Genomic DNA, 24,883 nt, shown 5'->3' with positions numbered 1-24,883 from the left:
GTTTTTCTACCTCTTCAATTGCTCGTGATCATTGTTTCTTTCACACCTTTAACAACATTAGCACTCTTGATGGCCTCTTTATGTTTTAAAATTGTGCTAATGTTTATTTCTCTCCTTTGTTTGTTGCCTGAGAGACTTTATCATGGTGAGGTATCAACATGAAAAGGTTGCCGAGTGGAAAACCAAGGTATGATTCAACATTAGTTCTGTGAACAATTTAGTTGAGAACCGAATTGTTCAAGATGGCAGACGTTTGAGAAATGAGGTTTGACTGTATGTGAGCTTCTTCTCACTAATAAGAGGAATTGAACATTTTATATTTGAAATTTTAAGGTCAGTTTATTAGTTCATTGATGAAAGCTTTCAGAAGAATATTCTCCTGAAAATTGTTTTTTTCTTAGAAAAAAAGGAAGGAAAATCAACACCCTCTCGGCATAACCACAGATGCTGTGGCAGTCAAGCCTCGGCAGATGGGATGGCTCATCAATCGGTCAAGTCGCTCTCTGGGTCAGCAGGATTGTAGTCTGGATCATCCTCGTCATCCTCCAGCTCCAAGTCATCCATTTCCTGGAACAAAGACTCATCTACTTCCACATTGTTTCCAGCTGCAAAAAAACAAGATTTCACCTTTAGTCTTATACTTGGGAATGAAAGGTACAAACAGAAACTTCTCCACATGCAAGGGAGGTGATGAAATATTAAATTGCTACTGCAAATCATTACAGGCCAACAATGGTCTGTAATGGTCAGCAAAGACTCACACATTTTAACAGCAACTTTGTGCTTCCAGTTCATAGTCTAAAAAAATCCAGTTATAAAAAAAGCCTTTCTAGAATGAATTATTTATGATGTGGCATGTGACAAATTGAAGACAATGATATGTCCTGGTCATACAAAGTTGATGATCACTGACCATGGGCCTGGTTTACAAGTTGTTAGAAGCTAATGTGATCTTAATTGTTTAGCTATTGCTATATTTGATTTTGCTTAAGTGATCAGAAAACTTTAAAGAATATATTGCTATAGTTTATGTATAAATTTATCAAACATTAGAATTTATTCTTTAAAATGTATTTCTTTATACCCTTGGGAGGAAAGATTTATTGTCATTATTACTCTGATTTTCATGGGTTAATATTAAAAACAGTACAATATATACATGTGGAATTCTAATATTATCTTACCATCCTCCAAGAACTGGATATCAGATGTATCAAGATTATGATCTGTTTCAAATAGCTGTTTCCCTAAAAGAAATAAATATGTTTAATTTGAACAGCATAGTTTTCCTCCATCTTCTACAACTCTCCAGGAAAAAGTCTGAAAATCTGTTTTTCTGAATTTCAATAAATTTACGAACTGAGCTAAGAGGCATATAAAATGTATTTGCATTAAAATGGAACAACTGATAACCTAGTCTGCCTCGAGTCCTAGAAAAACAAATGTGACTCTATCACTTCTAAGGCTTACAATCCTGGAAGTCATGGTAGCTGTACCCCAAGATCTATCATTGTAATATTTAGATCAAAGATAACCCATAAACATTAATTATAATTAAGTGTGAAAATACATCAACATGTAGAGAGAATGCTTTCTCTTTTTTTCCCCTGGATGCCTAAGTATATTTTCTTACAGCCCTGGCTGGATGGCTCAGTTGGTTGGAGTATCGTCCTGTGCACCAAAAGGTTTTGGGTTCGATTCCCAGTCAGGACACATACTTAGGTTGTGGATTTGATCCCTGGTTGGGGCAGGTGCAATAGGCAACCAAGCGATGTTTTTCTCTCACATCGATGTTTCTCTCTCTCACTCTGCCTTCATCTCTAAAATTAGTAAACATATCCTCAGGTGAGGATAAAAAAAAATGTCTCATAGAAATCTGTTCAAATGATCCTCTTGCTATATCAGAACTAATGCCAAAATGTTTAGGGGAGCAGAAATAGGGGCAAGTCATACCACTTAATTTATTTTTTCCTGCTTGTTCTTCTTCTTTCATTCGTTTCTTTTTAATTTCCAAGAGTTCTGCATCAAACTTGGCTTTCCAACTTAAGAAATTCTCAATTGTAACAGGAGTGCCATGAAATAATTGCTTGGAAAATAAAAAAGACAGGTTACCAGATAAGTGAGACAACAGTTTAAAACGTAAGACTTAATGATCTTCTAGACAAATGAATATAGCCACTTACAGGAAAAACTGTTTTAAGTTTTAAAGTGTTTAAAATGATATCTGCCTGCACTGGCTACTCTCATTGGTTTTGGCGATTTATTCTGAAAAAGTCCATTTATAATTTTTATGCTATTCATTATTTAGAAGAAAGCTGTTGCTGTCAATAGTGATGTTTTGAATACACATCAATTTAGAACACTAGCATCATAGCTTATCTTTCTACTTTATTTCAGAATTTGAGGTTTTCTTTTTGTAAATACAGTCATGTGCCGCATAAAAACATTTCAGTCAATGATGGATACCTATACGACAGTGGTTGTGTAAGATAACAGAGTAGAAAAATTCCTCTAGCCTAGTGACATCGTAGCTGTCCAAATGTCATAGGGAAGTGTACTATGTGTTTGTGGTGATGCTGATGTAAACAAACTTACTGTGCTACTAGTTGTATAAAAATATTGCACATACAATTATATACAACTAGAGGCCCAGTACATGAAATTCGTGCATGGGGGATGGGCCCCTCAGCCTGCACCCTCTCCAATCCGGGAGCCCTGACAACTTAGGCCCACTCCCCATGGTTCTCTGCTCTCTGTGGGGCCTGGCCACTCCAAACCCGCAGCCCTGGGGCCCTCCACAGCCAGGGCGGGACGCTCTGCACCCACTGCCCAGAGGCCCTCTGCGGCTGGGAGGAACACTTGCCTCGTTGCCGTGGTGACGAAGCAAGCATTCTGCCAGGCTGCTCATGCTGCCTGCTCTTAGTGGCCGCTCCCACAGGACTGGGGGACTCTGGCGCGGCTGAGGGGACTGGGCGCCGCCATCTTTGTGATGGAGTGACGGCTAATTTGCACATTACTCTTTTATTAGATAGGACGCTACTACTTGATAATGATAATAAACAACTATGTTACTGGTTTATGCATTTACTATACTGTACTTTTATCATTATTTTAGAATGTACTCTTTCTATTTATATGAAAAGTTTGCTGTAAAGCAGTATGCCATGTTACACCAGCAGCCTCACACATCTTGTGTTTACCAAGTTTCTTAACTGCATCATTTTCTCTTGTGCTTGATTTAATCTCATATTTTATAAATTTAGTGTAGCCTAAGTGTGCAGTCTTTATAAAGTCTAATGGTATACCATTTTTATCTTTTATACCAATTTTTATTGTACTTTTTCTATGTTTAGGTACACAAATACTGACCTAGTGCATACACAGATTGTGTTATAAATGCCTACAGTGTTCAGTACAGCGACATGCTGTACAGGTTTGTAGCCTAGGAGCAATAGGCTATACCTTATGGCCTAGATGTGCAGGAGGCTATACCATCTCGGTTCGTATAAGTGTACTCTATGATGTTCGCACAATGATGAAATGCCTAACAATGCATTTCTCAAAACATATTCGTGTTAAGCATTGCATGAATGTATTTAAATCACTCTGGTGGGGGCATTATTAATTCTAAACTCTATACCAGCCGTGGGCAAACTACGGCCCGCGGGCTGGATCCGGCCCGTTTGAAATGAATAAAACTAAAAAAAAAAAAAAAAGACCGTACCCTTTTATGTAATGATGTTTACTTTGAATTTATATTAGTTCACACAAACACTCCATCCATGTTTTTGTTCCGGCCCTCCGGTCCAGTTTAAGAACCCATTGTGGCCCTCGAGTCAAAAAGTTTGCCCACCCCTGCTCTATACCATAAGTGAAGTAATTTATATTTCTTAATCTTACCTGTATGAGCTTTACTAAACTTTACTGATTATTGTTACTTGTGTTATGCCACCAACAAAATGAGGAACTCCTAAGATTTTATTTATAAAGCTTTACTAAAATTTATTTTCATTTATTTTTGTGAGTTCCAAAAAATCACTTAAATTTCCCAAAACAAAAACAGATAAAAACAACAACAACAACAAAAAACAGAAGGGAGGGAGGGCAGATTTAGAGAATAGTGAAAAAACCATGGCTTTTAATATACCTTTTCGGCTTCTTCTGCTTCTTTTTCTTTTTGTTTTTTTTCTTCTTCTCTTCTAGTTTTAATTTGATCCACTATTTCATTTAATTTTTCTTGGACAGCTGTTACCAAAGTAAAGATCATCACCATACCAAGGTTTTCTTCTGCCTATGTAACAAAACAAACAAACAAACAAACAAAAAAGCAACAACAAAAAAAGGGGTTGTAGTGAGAAGCATACTTCTCAGACAAATTAAAAAAATCCATTAGAGTGTTTCAGCATAATAACTAAATTCCGTGCATTCATAATATGATTACTAATTCAGTTACATATCAGTTCAGACACCTGAATAAATGATTATTTAAGAACTGAACATATATAAACAATATCTTAAATTTTAAAGTAATTTACTATATCCAACCTAAACCAGACATTTCAGTAAATTCTGTTTAATAGTCATACATGTAGATAGAATTCAGAAGACCTTTCCTATAGTAGCTAGTAACATCAGCTCTTAAGCATATTTTCATTATTTTAGTTCCTTTTGGATATTTTAAGAGCTGTGACAATGAAGTGAACTTTAAGGCCAGAACAATTTACTAACATAATATAATAATAATAAAGATTGTAGGTAGTTCTGTGATTTATCTTCATCTACCTTTTTCTTTTGATTTGAAATGGTTCAAAACCAAATATAAAAGCATCTCTGACTCATGGAAGGACTACAATGCAAAAGCTACTTTGACGTTGGTCATTTGAAGGCCCTGACTGGGAATTGAACCATGACCTCCTGGTTCACAGGTCAACGCTCAACCACTGAGCCACGCTTGCTGGGAGCTCCAGATATTTTTAAAGTATCAACATTAAGAAGATCAATACTCTTGGAAATATACAAGTCACATTCAAGATGGAGACATGTTTTCTGTTGATTCTTAGAGCGAACAAACAAAACTAGGACTTCTGATTTTAAGACGGTAAAGATTTTGCTTGTCCTCCCTACTCCCTACTCTGAAGAACACATGGAAACTCTCTACCCAAGCAAGAGACAGCTTTGAATACTGTGGGTAGCCCATCCCACCACAGAACTAGCCAAATAAAAATTTTCCAATACCCATTTTCCTTCTTCGTAATCTCCCCTCTTAGAGGAGTCACAAACCATTGTTGCTATTTGTAAGCTTAGGGATAAGGAGACATAAGAAAAAAATCAATCACTATTCTTCTTCCCAGATTGTAGGCAACTAGCCTGCAACAGGTCAGAGGGGTTGAAAATTTCAATTCTTCTCAGTTGGAATTTTTAACTGCACATGGAACTGGATATTCTGAGAATCTAATTGAAGTTGTGCTTTTACCTGTCAGACTTTTTATATCTAAAAGTCATGGGGCTGACTGAGTTCAAAACAGGGATACAGGAACAGCTTAAGTCTAAAGACAGAGTGGGAAACAAACAAATATATATACATACTAGGAGCCCAACACACGATTCGAAATCGTGCAGCACTGCCCACCCTCTGGTCCGGCCCTTGAAGCAGCCGAGGCTGCTGCTGATCAGGCCCTCCCCCAGCGCAGGCACAAGGAGGCCCCTGCTGCCCCGCCCCAGACGCTGTGCGAGCAACCTCCTCCTGTCCAGTCCACCCGTTACGGCGTCCTGGTTAATTAGCATATTTCTTTATTTTATATATATATATATATATATATATATATATATATATATATATGATGAATTCTGCTTTTTCAATGTAATAATTATACATGTTTAATTGAATTTTTTGACTCTTGCAATTGATGTATAATACTTAAGGCCAAAAAAATAATACCATTACAAAACCTTACCTGTAATGCTAATAATTTTAAGATGCTTGTGACATCATTATCTTCTAGATTTTCCTGGGAGAATATTTCATAAAGGGGGGCTTCATCTGGGTATTTCTCACTGTATGTAAACTTGAGGGTAGTCTGGACAGCTAAAAACACCAGAAAACAGTTTGCTATGAATACCTTAAAGTGTAAATAATAGAGAAGTCAACATCTTTGTTGAATCAGTAATTAATTTACGTCTCAATAAAAAGCACGAAAGATTTCCTGCAAAGAAAAACAAGGTTAAAGAAAAACAAGTTACACTATTTTTAAAACCCTCAAGATGAACAAAAGGTACAACATACAACACAGAATAATTACTGTCGTAGGCTCATTTTTAGGCCTCTACTGAAGCCAGTCCCAGTGCAGAAGACCTGGCGGTAGCCCTGGGACCTATATTTCTGTCTGCACAACACCAGCAGGGGATTGCTATGGTCTGTTAGATGATATGTTTTGAAGTAGACAGTATGAGAGGCTGTGTGAAAAACTTTTCACTTAACTCATCTATACATATATATTTAAATAACAGTAGAATATCCATCCTAAAGAGAGAGAGATAAAACCATGCAGATAGGTGTTTATCTTGACTAATTTAGAGCAGCAAAAATCCAGTAAACAATCTAAATGTCCAAAGATAAAAAAGTCATGGAAAAATAATAATCACTGAACAAAATGCCACACAACCACTGGAATACATATGCATGCCAAGTCTTGTTTTGGCCAAAAAATATCTTACTTTTTCTCCATCTGATGTATCATTAATGTTTCTGTTTTGCTTTTAAAAACTAAGCTTACTGGTATTGTGTCAGAATGTATTTTATTGATTTTCTATTTCTCTAGAAGTCATGTTTACATAGTATACCAACTAGAACTGCACAACACTTACACTAGATTCTTAACAGCACCTCAGCACCTCTGCACCTGCAAGGCCCAGCACAGAATGGCTCTGGAATGAGTAAAATTCCTGAGAGGCTTAGAAAAACCACAAGTATTTTTTTATTAGACTTACTTTCATCATTTTCTCCAGCCTCGGATGTCACAGTAATGGTGAAACTAGGAGGGTTTTCTGATAATACTGCAAGAAAATATACATAGAGGTTAAGTTATTAAGATGCTTTCCTCATTAGCCAAATATCACTACCCAGTCAGGGAAAGTGATTCCACTTGCGCAAATACAGATTAAGTAGAACACGCAAATGATAAAACACATCCATCAATTTTCTATTTAAATCTCTGGTTGTCTTTAATCTGGAAAGAAATACCTATAGTAGATACCTTCCTGGAGTTTTATCAAATCAATTAAAATAATTAAGTAATATACCTTTAATTCAAAATCTCCACCTATATATGGAAAATTATATTCTAAAAAATTACCAAATGGAATAACAAAAAGTTTGATGTTTCTTATTAGAAACTAGCCACTGATAAATATTCAGTATTATCACTAATTTTTACACTAATATATTCTGAAATACAATTCAGAATCTTCATGACAAACAGTAAATATTAATTTGTTAGAGCTTGTGTCTTCTAGGTAATCTCTCCCACAGCATCTCTAGTACCAAACAAAGAAAACTGGCATTCAGAACCATGACAAGAATAAACAAGGAAAGTCAAGCCAGCCATGACAGCTGCTGAGTCCATGAGAAAAGCCTGTGCCGCCCTCTAGGCCTGGGAAGCACTGGCCCCTGACAAGGGTGGAATCAGGTCAGCAGCCTCTCTCTGAAATGGAAGAGCATGGGACCTCTGCAGAAGTCACTATGGAAACTACTCAGCTTTCCCTACTCCGGAACTTCTGAGTTTCATAAATATTCACTAACAATAAAAATTTCAAGACATATGCCTTCAGTTTAATTGAAGTTTAAAAGTACTTGAAACAACGATGAACATCTACGATTACTTGAGAGGTGTTTGTCGGAAAGATAAAAGACTCACTGGACTCCTATTTTAATGGGCCTCAGACAGGCCAGCCCATGATGAAAATGTCCCTGAACAGAAATTATAATAAAGCTTTTATGATTGGCTTTACCTTTTTTAAAAAACAAATGTGTAAAATATATTTGATATATTTCATTCCTATTTCTTTTCATGACCAACTTTAGTATTTACATGTCATGAAATGTAAACATTACAACTACAGAAATAAAGGTTCAACCCAATGACATTACAACTTACTACCATTTTCTAGGACTTCATGAGGTGGTAAGTTAGGAATCACTTATAGCCAATAACAACAGCTAACACTTATTGAGCATTACTTTGTGCCTGCACTGTGCTATGCACTTACATAAAGACCTGTTAATTCTCACACCAAACCATGATTTCATATTGTTACTGTATTTCACAAACCTAAAAGGCTATCAAGTACAAGATACACGCTACTTTATGTGCCACTAAGAAAAAAAGCTGCAACTAAACTACGACACGTGACAGATTTTATAAGACAAATTCATATGGCAGAGATGTTAAAATGTAAAAATGTCTTAGAATCAATTAAATATTGTATCATACCAGTTTTATAGATGTGAAAACTGAGATAAAAGCTTTTTACTAATTTCCCCAAGGTTATACAGGTAGTAACTGCAGAACTTAATAACTTTATAGAGTTTCATTTAAACAGAAAAACTTTTTTCCAGCTGAGAAGTTCCAGTAAAATCATTTGAGCTAGGCTATGAATTAAGGCATAGTGGTAAGTAGAGATGGAGAAAAAGATGTAGATTAACACAGCAGCAAGGGTATAATGGTAGGAAAGCTTAAGGAACAATAGGGAGTAAGAAACTATCCCATTTGATGGAAATGTGTGTGAGAGAGGTGAATGAGGAACACTAGTTTAAAGTACAGTTGAAAGTTTAGTTGTGGACAGTGATAGGTTTTTATTTTTTGTTTCTTAGCAGCAGTGATATGGTCAGAATTGTATTTCTAAACACACGAAATAAATCTAGCAACAGTGCATAAAGTGAAAGGAAAGAAAGGAGGCCAGAGAGGCAGGATGAACTGGATAGCTAATGAAATTGTCCCGGCAAAGATAATGAGGTTCTGAAGGAGGTTGGCACCAATGGGAATAGCAAGGAACATGGTGATGAAGGACATTTTGAATATGCAGGCAGAGGGTGGTGGAGCCACGAACAAAAACAAGAAATGCAAAAGAAAAATCAAATGTGATTCATTTGAAGGACACAGAGTACCTTCAGTTGGAGGAATTGAGTATGCAATCAGAAATGAGCAAATGGAGCTAGAGGTAGGTTTGAATTTAATTTGGGATCATTCACAAAGAGGTGATAGCTAAAGCTATAAGACTAGAGAGAAAATGGAGAGTGAAATAAGGACCAAAGCCAGCTTTGTAAGGAACCCTAAATTTGGGGGGCGAAATGTAAGAGTGTCAGGGCCAGCCTGACAGGTTGAACTGGGCTGAGGTAGGGAGGTGGGAATTAAGAGAAGAAAGAAAGACAGGAGAGCGGGATCGGGAGGACTACAGGTCAATCGAGGAACTGCAGCAAGTTTATTAACCACGCAATGCCTTTTATACACAAAACACTGAATAGGAGGTCTGTCAAGAGGAATGTATTCTTTGTTCCTCTTAATCTCTACGGGAGAGACAGAGCAGAAGGACAAATTCTCGGTACAGCAAATCTCAGTAAATAGTTACAGGCTTCTTGGTAAGCCATGAAAGGCTGTTCTCATTCTACAAAGGTTGCTCTTATCTACTGATAACCGCCACCCAAACAAGTCTGGGAAAACTGTGTGGGTAAGGGTCCCAGCCTTGCTAGCCCCTTCAGGTGCAAGGACCGTGTCAGCTTACACCCGGTCTCCAACATAAGAGGAGGAAAAAGTGCCAGAAATGAAAAGAAAAGCAGCAGCCATGAGAGGTAAAAACAAATTCAAGAAAAGACTTTTATTTGTGAACCACCGCAGCTATCAAGATCCAGGTCTGACACGGCAGTGTCTACAACATGCACCTCCAATGTGTCTACAATGCACATGTGCCTGTGCAGCTAGGTGGGAAGGAAATGGGCAATGAACCCTTGGCCTGTAAGATCATGCCTAAATTCCTACCGAGGCCCTTTGTGATCTGGCCCCTGCTTACTTGTCAGGTCTCATTTCCACAACTCCCACTTCTCCCTTTTTATTCTAGCAATACCAGGCCACTTGCCCATTGGACACAGACTCATCCTTCTACTTATGCTGTGGTCCTGAAGCATCCATCTTATATAAAAACTGCTGCTTGAAATTTTAACCCTGCATTTTGGCTTCTGTAAATGCTTGCTGGCTTAAATAATAAGGAAAATAAGACTACTCCCATTTCAGGAGGCCACTGAACCTTCCCCAAAGTTACCAGTGCGGGCACCAGGCCAAGCCTTTGGTCGAGGTCTCAAAGCCCCAGCACATAGGGGCTCTTTAAGAACTTGCAAAGGGGCTGTAACCGGTTTGGCTCAGTGGATAGAGCGTCGGCCTGCGGACTGAAGGGTCCCAGGTTCGATTCTGGTCAAGGGCATGTACCTTGGCTGTGGGCACATCCCCAGTGGGGGTGTGCAGGAGGCAGCTGATCGATGTTTCTCGCTCATCGATGTTTCTGACTCTCTATCCCTCTCCCTTCCTCTCTGTAAAAAAATCAATAAAATATATTAAAAAAAAATAAAAGAACTTGCAAAGGGGACCGGAAAACCCCATATTTGGGAGACAAAAAGGGTAAAAAGGTATAAATACAGGAAACTTCTTGTGTGACTTCGCCCAGAATTCTAGAGACATTTTTCTCTGGGCCCGCATAATAATAAATGTAACTCCATCTCTCTAAGCGTTGCTTGGTTCTTCTCCGGCTTTCTGAAACAGTCCTTCCCCACATTTCATTCATATAACTCCTCATCACCCCTCAGTTTTCCAAAACAACTCAGACCCTCATCTCTCCCTATGCTCCAGCTGCACCCTATACATACTTCCATGAAAGAGCCATCACACTGTGCTGTATATTACTTATCCAGTGTCTTTTCCCAATAGACTGGGCTTCTAACAATCACAACTGGTAAATACTTGGTAAATGATGATATGGGTGGTAGCAAGAACATCTCTAACTGCCTGACCTTTGGAGCCAGACAGATTAGGGAGGCAACATGAACACGAAAGAAGCTGATAAACAATTAATCCATAAGAGATCATGACGAAAGGCATGTCAGTGAAAGTACGGGGATGAAAAGAACTAGAGGGCTACAAAGTTTATAGACAGAAAGAGGAATCCCAGAAGCCAGATTTTTGAAGATGGCATTTCCAAGGTATGGCTATTGATTTCCATTTCATCAGCAGTTGATGAAAACAGAAATCAAAACTATTCGCTGATAAGGATGAGGAATTATAAAGCTATATTAGAAGAATCAGAAACTAATATGGTAAATTTCCAGTGAAAAGTGTCTTATAGTTAACAGTTATAAAGTATTTCCATTTACATTATTCTTCATTAAACAGATATGGAAACTGAGGACTGGAGAAGTTATATGATTTGTCTAAGGCAGTGGTTCTCAACCTTGGCTGCACATTAGAATCACCTGGGAATCTTTTTAAAATCCTGATTTCTGGGCCTTATCCTCCGGAAATTCTGTTTCCTTGTTATGGGGTGGGGCCACAACATTAGTAACAAAGAAACAGAATTTCCGGAGGATGAGGCCCAGAAATCAGGATTTTAAAAAGATTCCCAGGTGATTCTAATGTGCAGCCAAGGTTGAGAACCACTGGTCTAAGGACACAGAGCTAATAATACCCACTACACCTGGCAGCCATTAGAGAGAAAAAATTGTGACCCAGAAACAACAACAAAAAGGATACTGGAGAACACTGCTAATATCCCACCAAATCCTCTCCCCTTCTTCCAGTCATATCATTTTTTTTAAGAGTGAGAAAAAGGAAGGAAGAAAGAGAGAAGGAGAGAGAGAGGAAGAGAGAGAAACATCGATTTGTTGTTCCACTTATTTATGCATTCAGTTGGTTGATTCTTGTATGTGTCCTGATGGGGGATTGAACGGGCAACCTTGACATATCGGGACAACACCCTAACGAACAAAGCTACCAGCCGGAGCCAATCAGACCATTTTTAATGAGCACACAGAACAAAAAGTACATTTCTCACCTCCCTTCCAGTTAGGTCTCCTGAAATGACTGAGTTCCAACTAATTGAGATGGAAGCAAGTAAGTCCTTTGACAGTTTCTAGGAAATTTCCTCAACTATATTTTCTTTAACCTACTGCCTGGAAAAGGAATGCTACCATCTTTACCATGAGGGTGACTACATCTTGGGGATGACAAAGAACTAAAAAGCCTGGGTCCCTGAGGAAGTTTTGGATGAGAGCTACACAACTATTTTTTATGTGCAAGAGCAATAAACTTTTACCTTTTAAAAACCACTGTAATTTGAGGTTTTCTGTCACAGCCAAACCTAATTTTTTAAAGTGTATTTAAAAAAACATGGAAAAGAATAATATGCCAAAGCTTGGAGATGACTAAAATAGGGATGGGAAAGTTACTTAACTGGGCTTGCAAAGATGACTGATTCCTGTATCCTGTTGAAGGAACAATCCCAGTTCCAATGCATTACTGTTGGGGCAAGTAGAGGAAAGATCAGCCTTCCTAAAGATACTAGACTTCCACCATTGTAAGTGGATCAAATGCGTTTGAGAAAAAGAGTCAGGCTGTTGGGCATAGTGGAATGAACCAGTGGGGGGTAGAAGTGGTAGGTGATATAGGGACAGATGGACAGAATTAAAGATTTTGTCAAGAACAGAGATTAAAGAGGTAGAGTAGCTGACAAGTACACTAAAGGGGCACACAAATGACATTAAGGTTTTAACAAAGTACCAGACAGCATATTAAAATAGCCCCTTTGCTTCTTAGGATGTGTCTGTCAAGAAAAACTGCTTTCACATGATGACTTCTGCCCCATCTGTAAGATGCAATCATAAATGTTAAAGGCTCATGGCTGCTACTTTGAGGTACTGACCCAGCAAATACAGGATTACCTCTCTTTGTAAGACCAACCAGAATTCGGGGAACTAGACTTTTGGTTAGCCCAAAGCCAACACGTACGTTTCAACAAAACTTCTCATAGCCAGAGATGCTGATACAGAAATGGAAATAACCAAATTCTACGACCTTAGCTGGACCTTGCCTAGTGAGGCACTACTGAAGGAGAATGTGTTACAGGAGAGTCTGTTTGTATTTTGGAAGACTAGCAGTTGGAAACACTGGGTCAATGTGCAGTCAAGCTATAGAACAGGCAAAAAGAAGAAACTGTATTATGATATGTTTAGAATTTACAACAAATGCAACACTGGACCAGAAGTTCTTTGCAGATAGTTAAGCAACCAATTCTGAGGTTAAGCTAGGCCTATAGGGCTGAGGCTACAGCTGGCTGACCTATGCCTCCTGCTTGCACAAGGGGGTCATAATGTGCTTAACAAGGCTTTTCTGTCAAGCACTCAACCATCTGGCAAAAAAAAAAAAAAAAAAAAGGCATCTCTACATCCTTCATCAACAGCATTGAGCATTTACCAAATATGATATTAAAAATCCAAGATTAAGTGTGATTCAAAATGTAGTTAGAAAACTGCCAATTTGTGTCCCTTGGCTAACTGACACAAGCAATCTTTCTTTCTTAAACCTGGTCCGAAAATATGAAAGTATAAAATCATCAACACAAAAGAAGACCATAAAACAGTAAACCTTGCAAATCCTGAAGATTTCAAAAGACTCAACATGAAAACATTTTATTCCAAAGTTCTCTGCCTTTTCCCTGAGAGGTTTCCTAAAGAACGTGATTAACAAGTAAGGCAGGATTTTTGAAAAAACTATTAATCAAAACATCTCAATTTATTTATTGCAAAGACTCTAGGAATGTTGATAGGAATTAGAGACTGATGGGCTCAGCTGATCCTGCAGAATACTTGCAGGTGTCAAATAGTCATCAACTTATTATTGGTCTTTTATTATCCTAACGCATAATCCTCAAGCACTTTTGCCTCTGACAAGAATTACATACACTGAACTGTATCGGCGCCTAGCACAATACAAAAGAACCACCAAGGCGGTTGTAGGGTTAAAAATGTATCGCTTTTATAAACGCTTATATGCACAGTATTTAATGAGGGATACTTTATGTCCAAAGAAATGAAAAGAATAGCACATCTTAATGCCTTCTGAACTCTGCCTACACAGTGTCCGTGCCTGTGCCATTTCCAATGTAACCGGAATGGCCACATGTCACAATTAAGAGTATATCCAACAACTGACCCTATATTCCAATTTATTTAGACACTGACACATAAGCAAGGAGAGAGAAGGGAGCCAGACTCCATACACACCCAGTTAACGACACTCTCAAGCCCTCTTCACTCACCCCATTAACATCCTCACAGCACAGCTGAGCTGCTGGTGAGAGAGAACATGAACGGGGCGGGGCTACACGGGGTAGCTGAGAGACATCTGCCTGTTGGCAAGGCAGAACAACATTTGCTACCATTGCAAGCAGCGGTCCAAGGCAGAGCTGAGAAAACTACACGACACGATGGAAGGGAGAGGGGCTGGGCCTTGAGTTGAAGTAACGAACCTTACACACTGAATTCTGACGGTCAGTGACAGACGACACCCAGAGGAAGGCATGGGGAACAGAAGTCCCACAAATCCGGGTTCGACTCACTCTGACTGCTTTTATTTGATCACTTCTCAAAAACACAACACTGAGTGTAACGTGGGAGAAGCCACAGACACGGCTGTCTTGCTGCATTTTAAGAATCGTCTGGCCCTGGCCGGTTTGGCTCAGTGGATAGAGCCTCAGCCTGCGGACTGAAAGGTACCGGGTTCGATTCCAGCCAAGAGCACATGCCCGGGTTGCAGGCTTGATTCCCAGTAGGGGGCGTGTGGAAAGCAGCCAATCAATGATTCTCTCTCATCATTGATGTTTCTCTCTCTTCCTCCCTCTCTCTTAAATCAATAAAGAAGTCTATTTTTTTAAAAAGAATCGTCTGGAGCACCGCTTAATACACAAGTGTCTTCCTTGACGTCATGCACTTAACATGTTACATTAGCTCAGTGGTTCTCAGTTCCTCATGTTGTGACGCAACCATAAAACTATTTTCGCTGCTACTTCATAACTGTAATGTTGCTACTGTTATGAATCGTCATGTAAATATCTGATATGCAGGATGGTCTTAGGCGACCCCTGTGAAAGGGTCCTTCGACCGCTAAAGGGGTCGCGACCCACAGGTTGAGAACCTCTGCTTAGCTCAACCTGCCAGGTAATCTGCTCCTCCCCGGCCCCCGCACCCTCCCCATCCCAGCCGGAGCCTGATCCCACATCCCACACGTCTGAAAGTGAAGGTGCAGGAAAGGAGTTCCAGACCCAGCTAACTCTTGGGACCAGACCTGCCGCAACCCAGAGCACGCCGCCCCGCCGGCTGCACGCAGCCCGGGCTGGATGGAGTCTAATGCCGCCTCCTGCCTGACCACCTGCGAGTCCACAGCGGACCCGAACTCTGGGCTCCATCACTCACTGGGCATTCTGCAGAATGCCAGGGCATTTTTTTTTTTTTTTTTAAGGAAAAGGACACACTTCCAGAACAATGCTGCTCGCACACTGATGCTAGATAAACACTACTCTGATTCCCATACACTTTATTCGCAGGAAAACGGCTTCTCCCCGAACGCAGGTGAGGATGTGAAGACGGGCGCCTTTGCGGCGCTGGACGCGGAGCATGTTTCCCACGTGGAGTATGTTTCGTGTTAATGTCGTTCACCCTCCGGTTCCCGTAAGTTACACCGGCACCTAAGCGTCCGGGACCGAATTCGAGGCCTGACAGTCTCCCGGGACCCAGCCAGCCTCGCCGGGACTTTTAGGTCCCAGGGAACCGGCGGAGCAACAGCCGCGGAGTTGCTCCCAAGTGGCCTGGACACTTCGCGGGAAGAACTGGAGGAGAGAGGGGCGGGAGAGGTGGCCGCGCGGCCTCGCTGTCCGGCCACCATCGTGGCCCGGGAGGCCGAGGGCGGCGGCGGCGGCGGCTCCGGCCCATCCCACCCCAGCCCGGGACGGCTGCGGGCACGCGGCCGCGGAAGTCACCTGTGAAGGAGTCGGGGTAGATGGACTCCAGAGCCTCCAGCTCGTTGCGCTGCTCCTCGCCGTAGTCTGTCATCGTGGCCCTCGCCGCTGCCCATGGATCGCCCAGACACCCAGGCGGCGCGCCGCAGCCGGGACCACGGCGGCGCCGGGAGAGCGGGCAGCGGCCGGGCGGGCGCAGGCGCAGAGTCCCCGGCTGGGAGGCCCGCCGCCCAGAGCCAGGCGGGCCAGCTGAGCCCCAGCCCCGCGCCGGCCTCCGCCTGCTCCCGAGTTCCGCGTTCGACTCGTTGGGCCTGGCCGGCGGGGCGCTGAGCAGCCGCCTGTGCCACGCCCGCTCGGGATTGGCCGGGCTGGTGAGGGCTCCCGGTCTGGCGTTCGCCACAGACACCTAGGCCGGCTCCGGGGCTTCGCGGGCCCTGAGTCCGAGGAGCCCCTCCGCGCGGCATCCGCGCTCGATGAGTCAGGGCTGAAGGGCGGCCTCTGGTTCCCGAGCGGGAGGGAGTCGCCGGTGGAGGCTCGGGGAGGGAGTGCGCGACCTCCGGCGTTTCCGGCTTTTCGGTTTGCGATCGGATGGCCTGTGGGGAGACCGGCGCGCACTGTGAGTGCGGGCTGATGATGGGGTGCAGGCGGTTTCTGCGCTTCCACCCCGAAGGCCCGTGGCGTCCCGCGGGAGCTGGGCGGGAAGCCATGCTGAAGTCAGCGGGCAGAGGGAGGGAAGCGGAAGCTCCGCCGGTGGGTCCCGCGGGTCCGACCCCTGAACGGCGGCGACTCCGAGTGAATCGGGAGAGAGATGGACGGCAAGTCCGGAGATCTGGCTTCTGCGTTCAGATCCCGAGGCTCCACTTCTAAGTGTGTGAAATGCACGCGGCTGTACCCGGACTTAAAGATGTCTGTGATTGCGGATTTCTGTGAATTGATCAGGAGGGTGTCGGTTTCAGGAGCAGTTTTGAAAAGCCACGTGAAAGTGTCAGAACTCTGAAAATTGTGCAGAACCTTCAACATGAGAACATAAAGCCGAGGAATATGCTTCAAACGTATACATGTCACCTGTCAGTTCATCGCATCAGCTCCAAAGGAGGTTTTCAAAGGACCGTAATGGCAAAAGCTAAGCAACTGGCTAAGCATGTTGCTTTTCTGAGAAGAATATTAAATAACTATGTTTATAATAAAGGAACATGGTTAAGTAAAAAAAAAAAAAGTGGGAATTACAATAAAATACTCCAACACTAGGAGACTTTCCCCACTCTTTGATGTTTCCTTGGCTTTGTTTTCTGTGTGAAAGCAGGTTCCGCTGGTGTAGTGGGGAAACCGTTTGTAATAAGGTCCCTAGTGATGAGGCGCTCGAATCTGCTTTCACCCTGAAATGAACGTGCCCCGTGGACGGGAAGGCATGGATCTTGTGTGAGGGAGTATTGCTTCCTTGTCGCGGAGGAAGGCATGGACACAGACATTCAGGTACCCCTTGGTACTTAAGTGTTAAGGGTGAGGGGGCATTCTTTTAAACTTGGGGGGGCGGGGAAGCGGGATCTCTTCTGAAGATGATGAGAATCAATACACGGAGTAACTTTGCACATGCACGGAGCTTACTCTCCTGGATACCTCGGTTCCGACAAATGAAGGGTTTGTCGCCGGCTAAAGAGCTGGGCAGAGGGAGCAGGCAGAGCTCCTGACCCGGGAGCCCACTTGGTATTTCGGAAGCCTGTGTGGCTGGTGCACAGGGACCTGGGTGGGGATGGGGGGCGGGGGGGCGGAATTACAGGTCACGTAGGGTCATTGGAGGGTTTCGCCGGAAGAGGGACAATCTGACTTTAGCTGCCAAGTGTAAATATACGGGGACCAGTTAGGAGGCTATGGTAACAATCTAAGCAAAAGGCAACGACGGTGACTTAGACCCGAGCTGTGCGAGTGGGGGCGGTGAGACCGCGTTCCGGTTGCGGGCCGGCGCCTGCGGGCGGAGCCAGACGAGCCGTCTCGTCCTGGTGCAGTGACTGCGCTTGACCCACCTGGGAGAGCACGGCATCTCCGGCCGTCCGGGACCGGAGGACAGCGAGGTGAAGCGCTGCTGTGAGCCTGGAAGACGCAGACGCGCCACCCCAGAGGCCTGCCTGGTCGGAGGCGAGGCGCGCAGCCCGGGTGGGTGGCAGCGTTGCGGCGCCCCGAGCACAGGACCTGCCGCCACCCCGGCGGGTTTGGTGCTGTAGCCGGTGTCGGCACCCCTGGTCGGAATCCCCCGGCCTCGCCAAGCTCGGGGAAGGGGGTCGGAGAGCACTGGGCAAGGAAGAAACTGGCGCACGGGGGCGGGTCCCAGAAAATGATGAGAAGGAGGCAGAACGCAGAACGCCCTGGCTGGCGGCAGGCACTACCTGATTGCCTACAAAATTTTCCTGTTCCAGGTCTGCCAGGAAATACTTGGAACAAAATATAGATCTCATGGGATCTATTAAATTATTACTGGGGTAAAGATGCTTATTTTGTAGGCAGCTTTCTCAAATTCGAATTATCTCGAAGTGAAAATCAACAAAAAGCCGATTACTCTTGATTTATGAAGTGTATATACAACAAAGCACCTCACTGATCCAGATTACTACCCCCCCCCCTTTTGGCATTTGTTTTCTCACATTTCCAATGGAATGTGTCCACATTATAAAATATTTTATAGTAGCCTTAGCCGGTTTGGTCAGTCCATAGAGTGCTGGACTGAAGGGTCCCAGGTTCGATTCCTGTCAAGGGCACATGCCTGGGTTGCTCTTTAAACCAACTTAAAATATTAGAATGCAGTGTGTTTTATAATATTATAGATATATTTATTTAATTTACAGGAGCAATGGTTTTGCCTAGGGCGGAGCATCAGTGCATATAGAATCATAGAATCCTTATCCTAGAAATTACCTTGAAGAGGTCTTCATCCACAGGGGGTCATTCATGACAGGCTTGTGTGTCCATAAACTCCTGAAATGTGTTGGTATGTGTATTCATCTCCTATTGCCATGCTAACAAATTACCACAAATGTAGTGGCTTAACACAAGGCAGATTTATTATCTCAGAGTCCTGTAAGAACAGTAGATATTTCTTCCTGTTCTGACACAGGTCAGACCCAGTCTCAGTGAGCCAAAGTCAAGCTGTCACAGGGCTGTGTTCCTTTGGGGGTACAGGGGAGAATCCGTTTCCTTGATTTGGCTCATGACCCCCTCCATCGTCACAGCCAGCAATGGGTAATGTCCCAGGCATCACGCTCACGGTCCTCCACACTCCTCTTCTGTTGCTGCTTCGCCTTCTCTGACACTGAGTCCTCCTGTGGCCCTCCTATCAGGACTCGTGATTATATCGGTCCCACCAGGATAATATCCCCACCTCAAGATCCTTAACTTCACCTCTGCATTGTCTCTTTTGCCATATAAATTATAAAGTAACATTCCCAAGTTCCAGGGATTGGAACATGCACACCTTTGGGGGAGCCATTAGTCAGACTACCACAGTATTCAAACTCTGAGGTATATGAGCCTGTGTGTGTGTGTGTGTGTGTGCGCGCACGCACAGTTTTTTCTGGATATTTCCTCAAAATAGCTTTTCCCAGAATGGCTCTTCAAAGGGGTCCATGACTCAAAATAGTTTAATCACCCACTCCCACAATTTAATCACCCGCCCCTGTCTCTTGTCGGGGATAATTAAGTCCCAGAAAGATTGACTTGTATAAGACCATATGAATGAGAGAGTATGATTTCCTGACATTCACTTTGACTCTTCAAACTATGGCCTATTGAAAACAAACGGAGGATTACAGTGTTCTGCCACTCCCTGCATGAGAAAGACCATACCCGAGCTTTCCGGTCCAGCGAGTAGTCTGTGACTAACAGAATCAGTGCTACTGGTGTTGAGTGGCTCAGATCCAGGGATGCCTCATGGAGCAGGGAAAAGTTGCAGGTGAGCCCCTGTGCATGCAGGTACAGTGGCAGTGGGAAAAGAGGGACTCAGATGTGATAGGGCATCTTGTTGGAACTCAGGATGTTTTAGTTATTCGTTGAAAACCTACACCCACAAGGCCCTGGAAGTTTGATAATCCGCCCTCTGTTGCTGCACTGCAGTGGAGTGCATGGTCAGACGTCAGGCTACTGGATTCCTGTTTCATCACTGCTAAGTGTGTGACCTTTAGCAAATTGCTTGACTTCTCTGAATCTTGAACGTCAGCTTGACTATTGGCATTTGGTCCATTGCCCAGTAAGCAGTCATTGTTTTGGTTTAAAAATAAATAAATAAAAGCCCTCATTTTGCTTCTTATGGCCAATGACCCAGTTGCCCATGTAAATGTGGCAAAAATCAGGCACAAGACACCGGATATATCAGAAATAATCAAGATAAATTAGAAAACTGTCAAATATTAGAAATGCAAAGTCACACGGAGGAAAGTCAGGTAGGTCTCCCTTTTGGAGTTGTAGATAAAGAATATGCAAATATAGGTCACAGTCTTGCTTCCTCAAATGGATTTTGAATGCAAAGTTACAATTAATGAAAAAGCACAGCTTATATGTCGTAGCTGTAAAAATGCTCCCAGTACAGAGGTGCTACAAATAGTACTTATGATACTAATGATGATACAATAATGCATCATCTTTCCCTGGTTATGGCAGGATGACTCAAGACTTCCTTCAATGGGCTTCTCCCTTACATGTCACCACGAACGGACTTTTAATCCTGGTTTCCAAGAGGTCAGATATGTAAGCGGCGAGGCAGAAGTAGTGAAATGTTTCTGCATGTAGAGATAGAAAGAAAAAAAGAAAGAAAGAAAATCAGAAAATAGAGACAGGGAAAATAGTGATACAAGACATGAAATGCAAAGAGGAGGGAGAAGGTAACATTTGTTAGCACTTATTTTAGGAAAGCCACTGTGCTATGCCTTTTGCTTATGTTACCATATTTAATCCTTACCCCAGCTCTGTGAGGTAGCTACTCTGTACAATGAAATAGCACTAAAAATAGCAATTTTTGCACAGCTATTAAATAACAGAACCAAGATTCAAATGGTGATATAACTCCAAATTCCATTTTGTTTTAATAAGACAGATATAGGCAAAAAGAGACATTGGCACAATTATCAAATTGATTTTGGAAATGGCGTTTTGCATGGACTTATGTAAACACATCATAGAAGAAAGAGTAAAAAATAAAGTGTTAATGTCGTTCGCCCTCCGGTTGAACGCATAAGACCATCATTGAAACTCCATCATCTTAAGAATAAAGTTTGTGCTAAGCAACCTGAATTGGGAGAGGTGCTATAATCAAGGTTTTAATTCAATGCCTCCTGGTGTGCTTTCCTCAGCCTCATCCACCTGGCCTCCAAGGAAGCTATAGTGACCTTGCAAGTCATCACCCATACAGAGAAGACTGGGTACTGAAATGTCTTTCCAGTCCTGACACGAAGGAATGCGGATGTGTTTGACATCTTCATTTCCAGGAACGAAGCCAAATAGTTTCCTTAGGCGCTGCGTGATGAGGAGGCGTGAGTGCTGCTCTGCAGCTTGCTCAAAGAGCTCCTTCTCATTGCGGAGGTGGTTGGTCCAGTAGCAGTGCTGCAGGGAGGTGAGGGGAGAGCAGCACCTCATCAAACAGCAGGAAACGAGGGTAATGATGGTTGCCAAGGTGATCAAAATCCAGCCCAGCATCTTCATGTAATTATTTAAAAGGAAAACAGAAAGCATCAATGCTTCGAATATTCAAGAAATAGCCATAGTAAGAGGGATTCCCCACAAAACAGGACCAAACTGTGGACAAGGTATTTGTTTTTCTAGTTTTTCACGTACTAACAAGGTGATGATCATTTGATATGGACATGGGTATGATGGGGTTTCAGGCCCAACCAGTTCAACTTGGTTTTTGGATTACAAAGGGTTTTGAATGAATTCTAAGTGTTGTCCTTGAAGTAGCAGATGCTATAACCCACCAACTACCTTGCATAAAGGTACATACAGTATGTTCTTTGCTTTTAGCGCAACCTTACTTTTCAACCATCAGGTACAGGCCCATGCAGTCTCTGGGGGCTTAATAAATATTTGATAATGATGGTGATGAAAATGATATCATAGATAATAATGGTAGCCTCCTAAGGCGTCTTCAATGATGTGCCAACAAGTATTCATTAATATTTCTTCCTGAGTTGCTCTTTCCTTTTATTTTTTTATGACCAAAGAAGAAAGCCAGTGAGCAGACTCTTATGTCCCTAAATGTATAACAACTTACCATTTTCCTCTCCCTTCAGATAGTCATTTGCTGGCTAGTTTTATGACTTGTTTTTGAAATATACTTTGAAAGGAAAATGAACTAGATTTTATTTGTAACTATTTAGTTTCCACCATTAAAGATTGATGTTCATGGCTGTTTTCTACTCTTACAATCCTTCCCTCCCCCCCACTTTTAATTCTTCTTCTTTTTAATATTCAGCAGTTGTTACATAAAGTGAGAGACACAAGTTTCATACATTTGGGGAAGCTAGCAGTAGGCAGCTATAGTCTGGAAGGTGAAGGTCTCTTCCACAGTTTGTTATTCACCAACAGGCCTGGGATTACAGTGTGTGTACGCTAAGACAGCTGCACTCTGTGGAGGCTAAAGCCCACAACGTGCTCATCACAATTAAACTTAATAGAGGCCTGCGTGGTGGAGGAAAGGCCATCTCAGATGCCCATTAATTCATCAGCTATCATTGCCTGAGCCCCAGGTTGACCTCCACCATGTGCTGTGCATGGTGCTTGGTTGTGAATAATTTAAGACACATTCGGTCTTAAAGACTGCCAAAGCCGCAGTCTTTAAGCCTAAAGAGAGAGAGAAAAGAACAATCCAAGAAATATGGTAAAATATGTCAATTTTTTGATATGTGTAAACACAGGGTTTCGGGGGGAGCACAATGGAAGAGAAGTGAACTTGTTTCAAGGAGAAGAGTATCAGGGAATACCTCTCAGAGGAGGTGATGCTCACACTTAAATCATTAAAGAGGAGTTCAACAGAGGCAAGAAGTTGAGGAGAGTTCCACTAGGGGGAGAAGACAGAAAAAGAAGAGCAGAAAGAGTTGGGGAAGCTGCACAAGTTTGGATTCGCAGGATCCTAGGAGACGTGTGGGAAACTGGTCCAGGCCTTCCTCCCACTCCCTCCTCCCACTCCTCACACAAACCTGGCCAAGGCCACTTCATTTAAGACCATCATTGTTGTTTAATTTTAATTATATTTAAGCTTCCTATAATTTTAGATATTCTAATTTATAAGAATTCGTATTTAAGAATATATATGTAGCAAGATAAAAATTGCTCATATGGTGATAATAATTTTAATAACAATATCTAAAATTCATTGTTTTTACAGATATAGTTTCTGGACGTAGTACTGAGCACTTTAGATATATTAGCTGATTTATTCCTCACACCGATTCTATGCAGTTGATCCCATTAATATCCCCATTTTACATCTGAGAAAAGTGAAGCATGGAGAAGCTACCTAACTTGCTGAAGGTTTTGCAGGTTACTAAACAGCAAAGCAAGACTTAAACCCAGGTATGTGATGCAGACTGTAAACATCCTAACTGTATTTATATAGCTGCTCATAGAAATCACTTTGATGATTGACACCTAGTTTGTGTTCTATGAACAGACAATATGAGCAGCAGCCGGATGTGAAACATTTCCCATGATAGTTACTATGGGAGAGGATAACAGGGAAAAAAAATCAAGAACTTACTTGTGACTGGAATCTGTGCAGAAGAGCTACTTCATCTCTTACCAGGATCATGTCAGGAGGAGCTGATGTGCTGCATGGAAACCCAGCTAAAATCTCCTCCCGTTCGTCGGCACTGATGTTGTCAAACGCTGGGTAATGGTCCACAGTTACAAATTCACTTGCTGCACATTCGTAGTAGGTGCCTGTCATCAGGGTGGCCACCAGCCACGTCAATGGAGCGATGAGTGCCCTGCCGGTGATGCTGAAGAACCTGAGGCAAGCCAGCTTGCGCTCCAGGAGGCCGATTCTCCGGTGTGGAGGGGCACAGCGGCAGCAGTAGTCACTCGAAATTGTCCACATCTGGTTTCTCAGAGCATAGCCAGCAACCAGAAGGATCAAGGCAGGAATGACTAGGAAAGCAGAACCATAGTAGAAATTTTTCCCAACCTGGCACGGACATCTGAATGTGGAAGAGGTGAACAGTTGCTGCCCGCCAAGAGTCAAAGCAGCAATTAAAGAATTGATCCATGTTCCACTTCTCTGCAGAGAACACGCGATATTGTTGAGAGTTGAGCCCATCGTTGGGAAGCTCTTCCACCAAGCAGCGCGGAGCCCTTTCTGATCATTAGACTTCTCGAGCTGTAACCATTTTATGGGATCTTACTAGTTTAACTGGTTGTGTCAGTCAACCAACATCCTTATATGTTGAAAGGACCCTAGCATCTTCCCTTGTGCCCCTTGGGAGTCCTAACCTAATAAATGCACTTCCTTCAGATTACAGCTGGGAGAAATTGAAAGAGGGTTCATCTGGTATGAGAGACAGGAGTAACTTCTTTAGTGTATCTTCTCACTAAAGAGAGGATGGCTTGCTTGCAAAGCAAACAGCTGCCATCATCCCATGGGCTGCTCTGTGTGACCCAAAATGCTCAGCACCAGCAAATAGAGCATTGGAAGCAAAACAGCAAACGTTCTTACCTTTCTACTAGTCCAGGATATGGCATGAAAATTGATGGAAATTATAAAAAACTAAAGTGACCCAAAAATTCACAGCTCTGGTGTGTCCATAGCCCAAGAGTTCTGCCAGAAAATTCTGAAAACTTTCCCAAAAAGAGCAGAACAAGG

The 24,883-nt window shown here is 42.5% G+C and overlaps 2 protein-coding genes and 1 long non-coding RNA gene across 3 annotated transcripts; 1 reads left to right on the top strand and 2 right to left on the bottom strand.

Annotated features, from left to right (window-relative positions):
• Positions 1 to 312: 312 nt before the first annotated feature.
• RWDD1 (RWD domain containing 1) lies at positions 313 to 16,360 on the bottom strand. Its single transcript, XM_036317374.1, has 7 exons — positions 16,069 to 16,360; positions 6,988 to 7,053; positions 5,955 to 6,085; positions 4,148 to 4,291; positions 1,954 to 2,086; positions 1,185 to 1,247; positions 313 to 605 (listed from the first exon to the last, which is right to left on the bottom strand). The coding sequence occupies exons 1-7, from the start codon at positions 16,139 to 16,141 to the stop codon at positions 484 to 486; spliced, it is 732 nt and encodes a 243-aa protein (XP_036173267.1). The 5' UTR covers positions 16,142 to 16,360; the 3' UTR covers positions 313 to 483.
• Positions 16,361 to 20,528: 4,168 nt separating this feature from the next.
• CALHM4 (calcium homeostasis modulator family member 4) lies at positions 20,529 to 24,358 on the bottom strand. The gene is made up of 2 exons (XM_036317462.1): positions 23,783 to 24,358; positions 20,529 to 21,723 (listed from the first exon to the last, which is right to left on the bottom strand). The coding sequence occupies exons 1-2, from the start codon at positions 24,338 to 24,340 to the stop codon at positions 21,340 to 21,342; spliced, it is 942 nt and encodes a 313-aa protein (XP_036173355.1). The 5' UTR covers positions 24,341 to 24,358; the 3' UTR covers positions 20,529 to 21,339.
• LOC118660259 lies at positions 21,634 to 23,826 on the top strand. Its single transcript, XR_004968850.1, has 3 exons — positions 21,634 to 21,833; positions 23,411 to 23,598; positions 23,696 to 23,826. It is a non-coding gene; the product is annotated as an uncharacterized LOC118660259 (long non-coding RNA).
• Positions 24,359 to 24,883: the final 525 nt, after the last annotated feature.

This window comes from Myotis myotis, unplaced genomic scaffold (assembly GCF_014108235.1).
Source record: "Myotis myotis isolate mMyoMyo1 unplaced genomic scaffold, mMyoMyo1.p scaffold_m19_p_7, whole genome shotgun sequence".
Taxonomy (NCBI): Eukaryota; Metazoa; Chordata; class Mammalia; order Chiroptera; family Vespertilionidae; genus Myotis; species Myotis myotis.
Note: the sequence above shows the minus strand (reverse complement) of the source record. Positions and strands in the feature narration are given on the sequence as shown.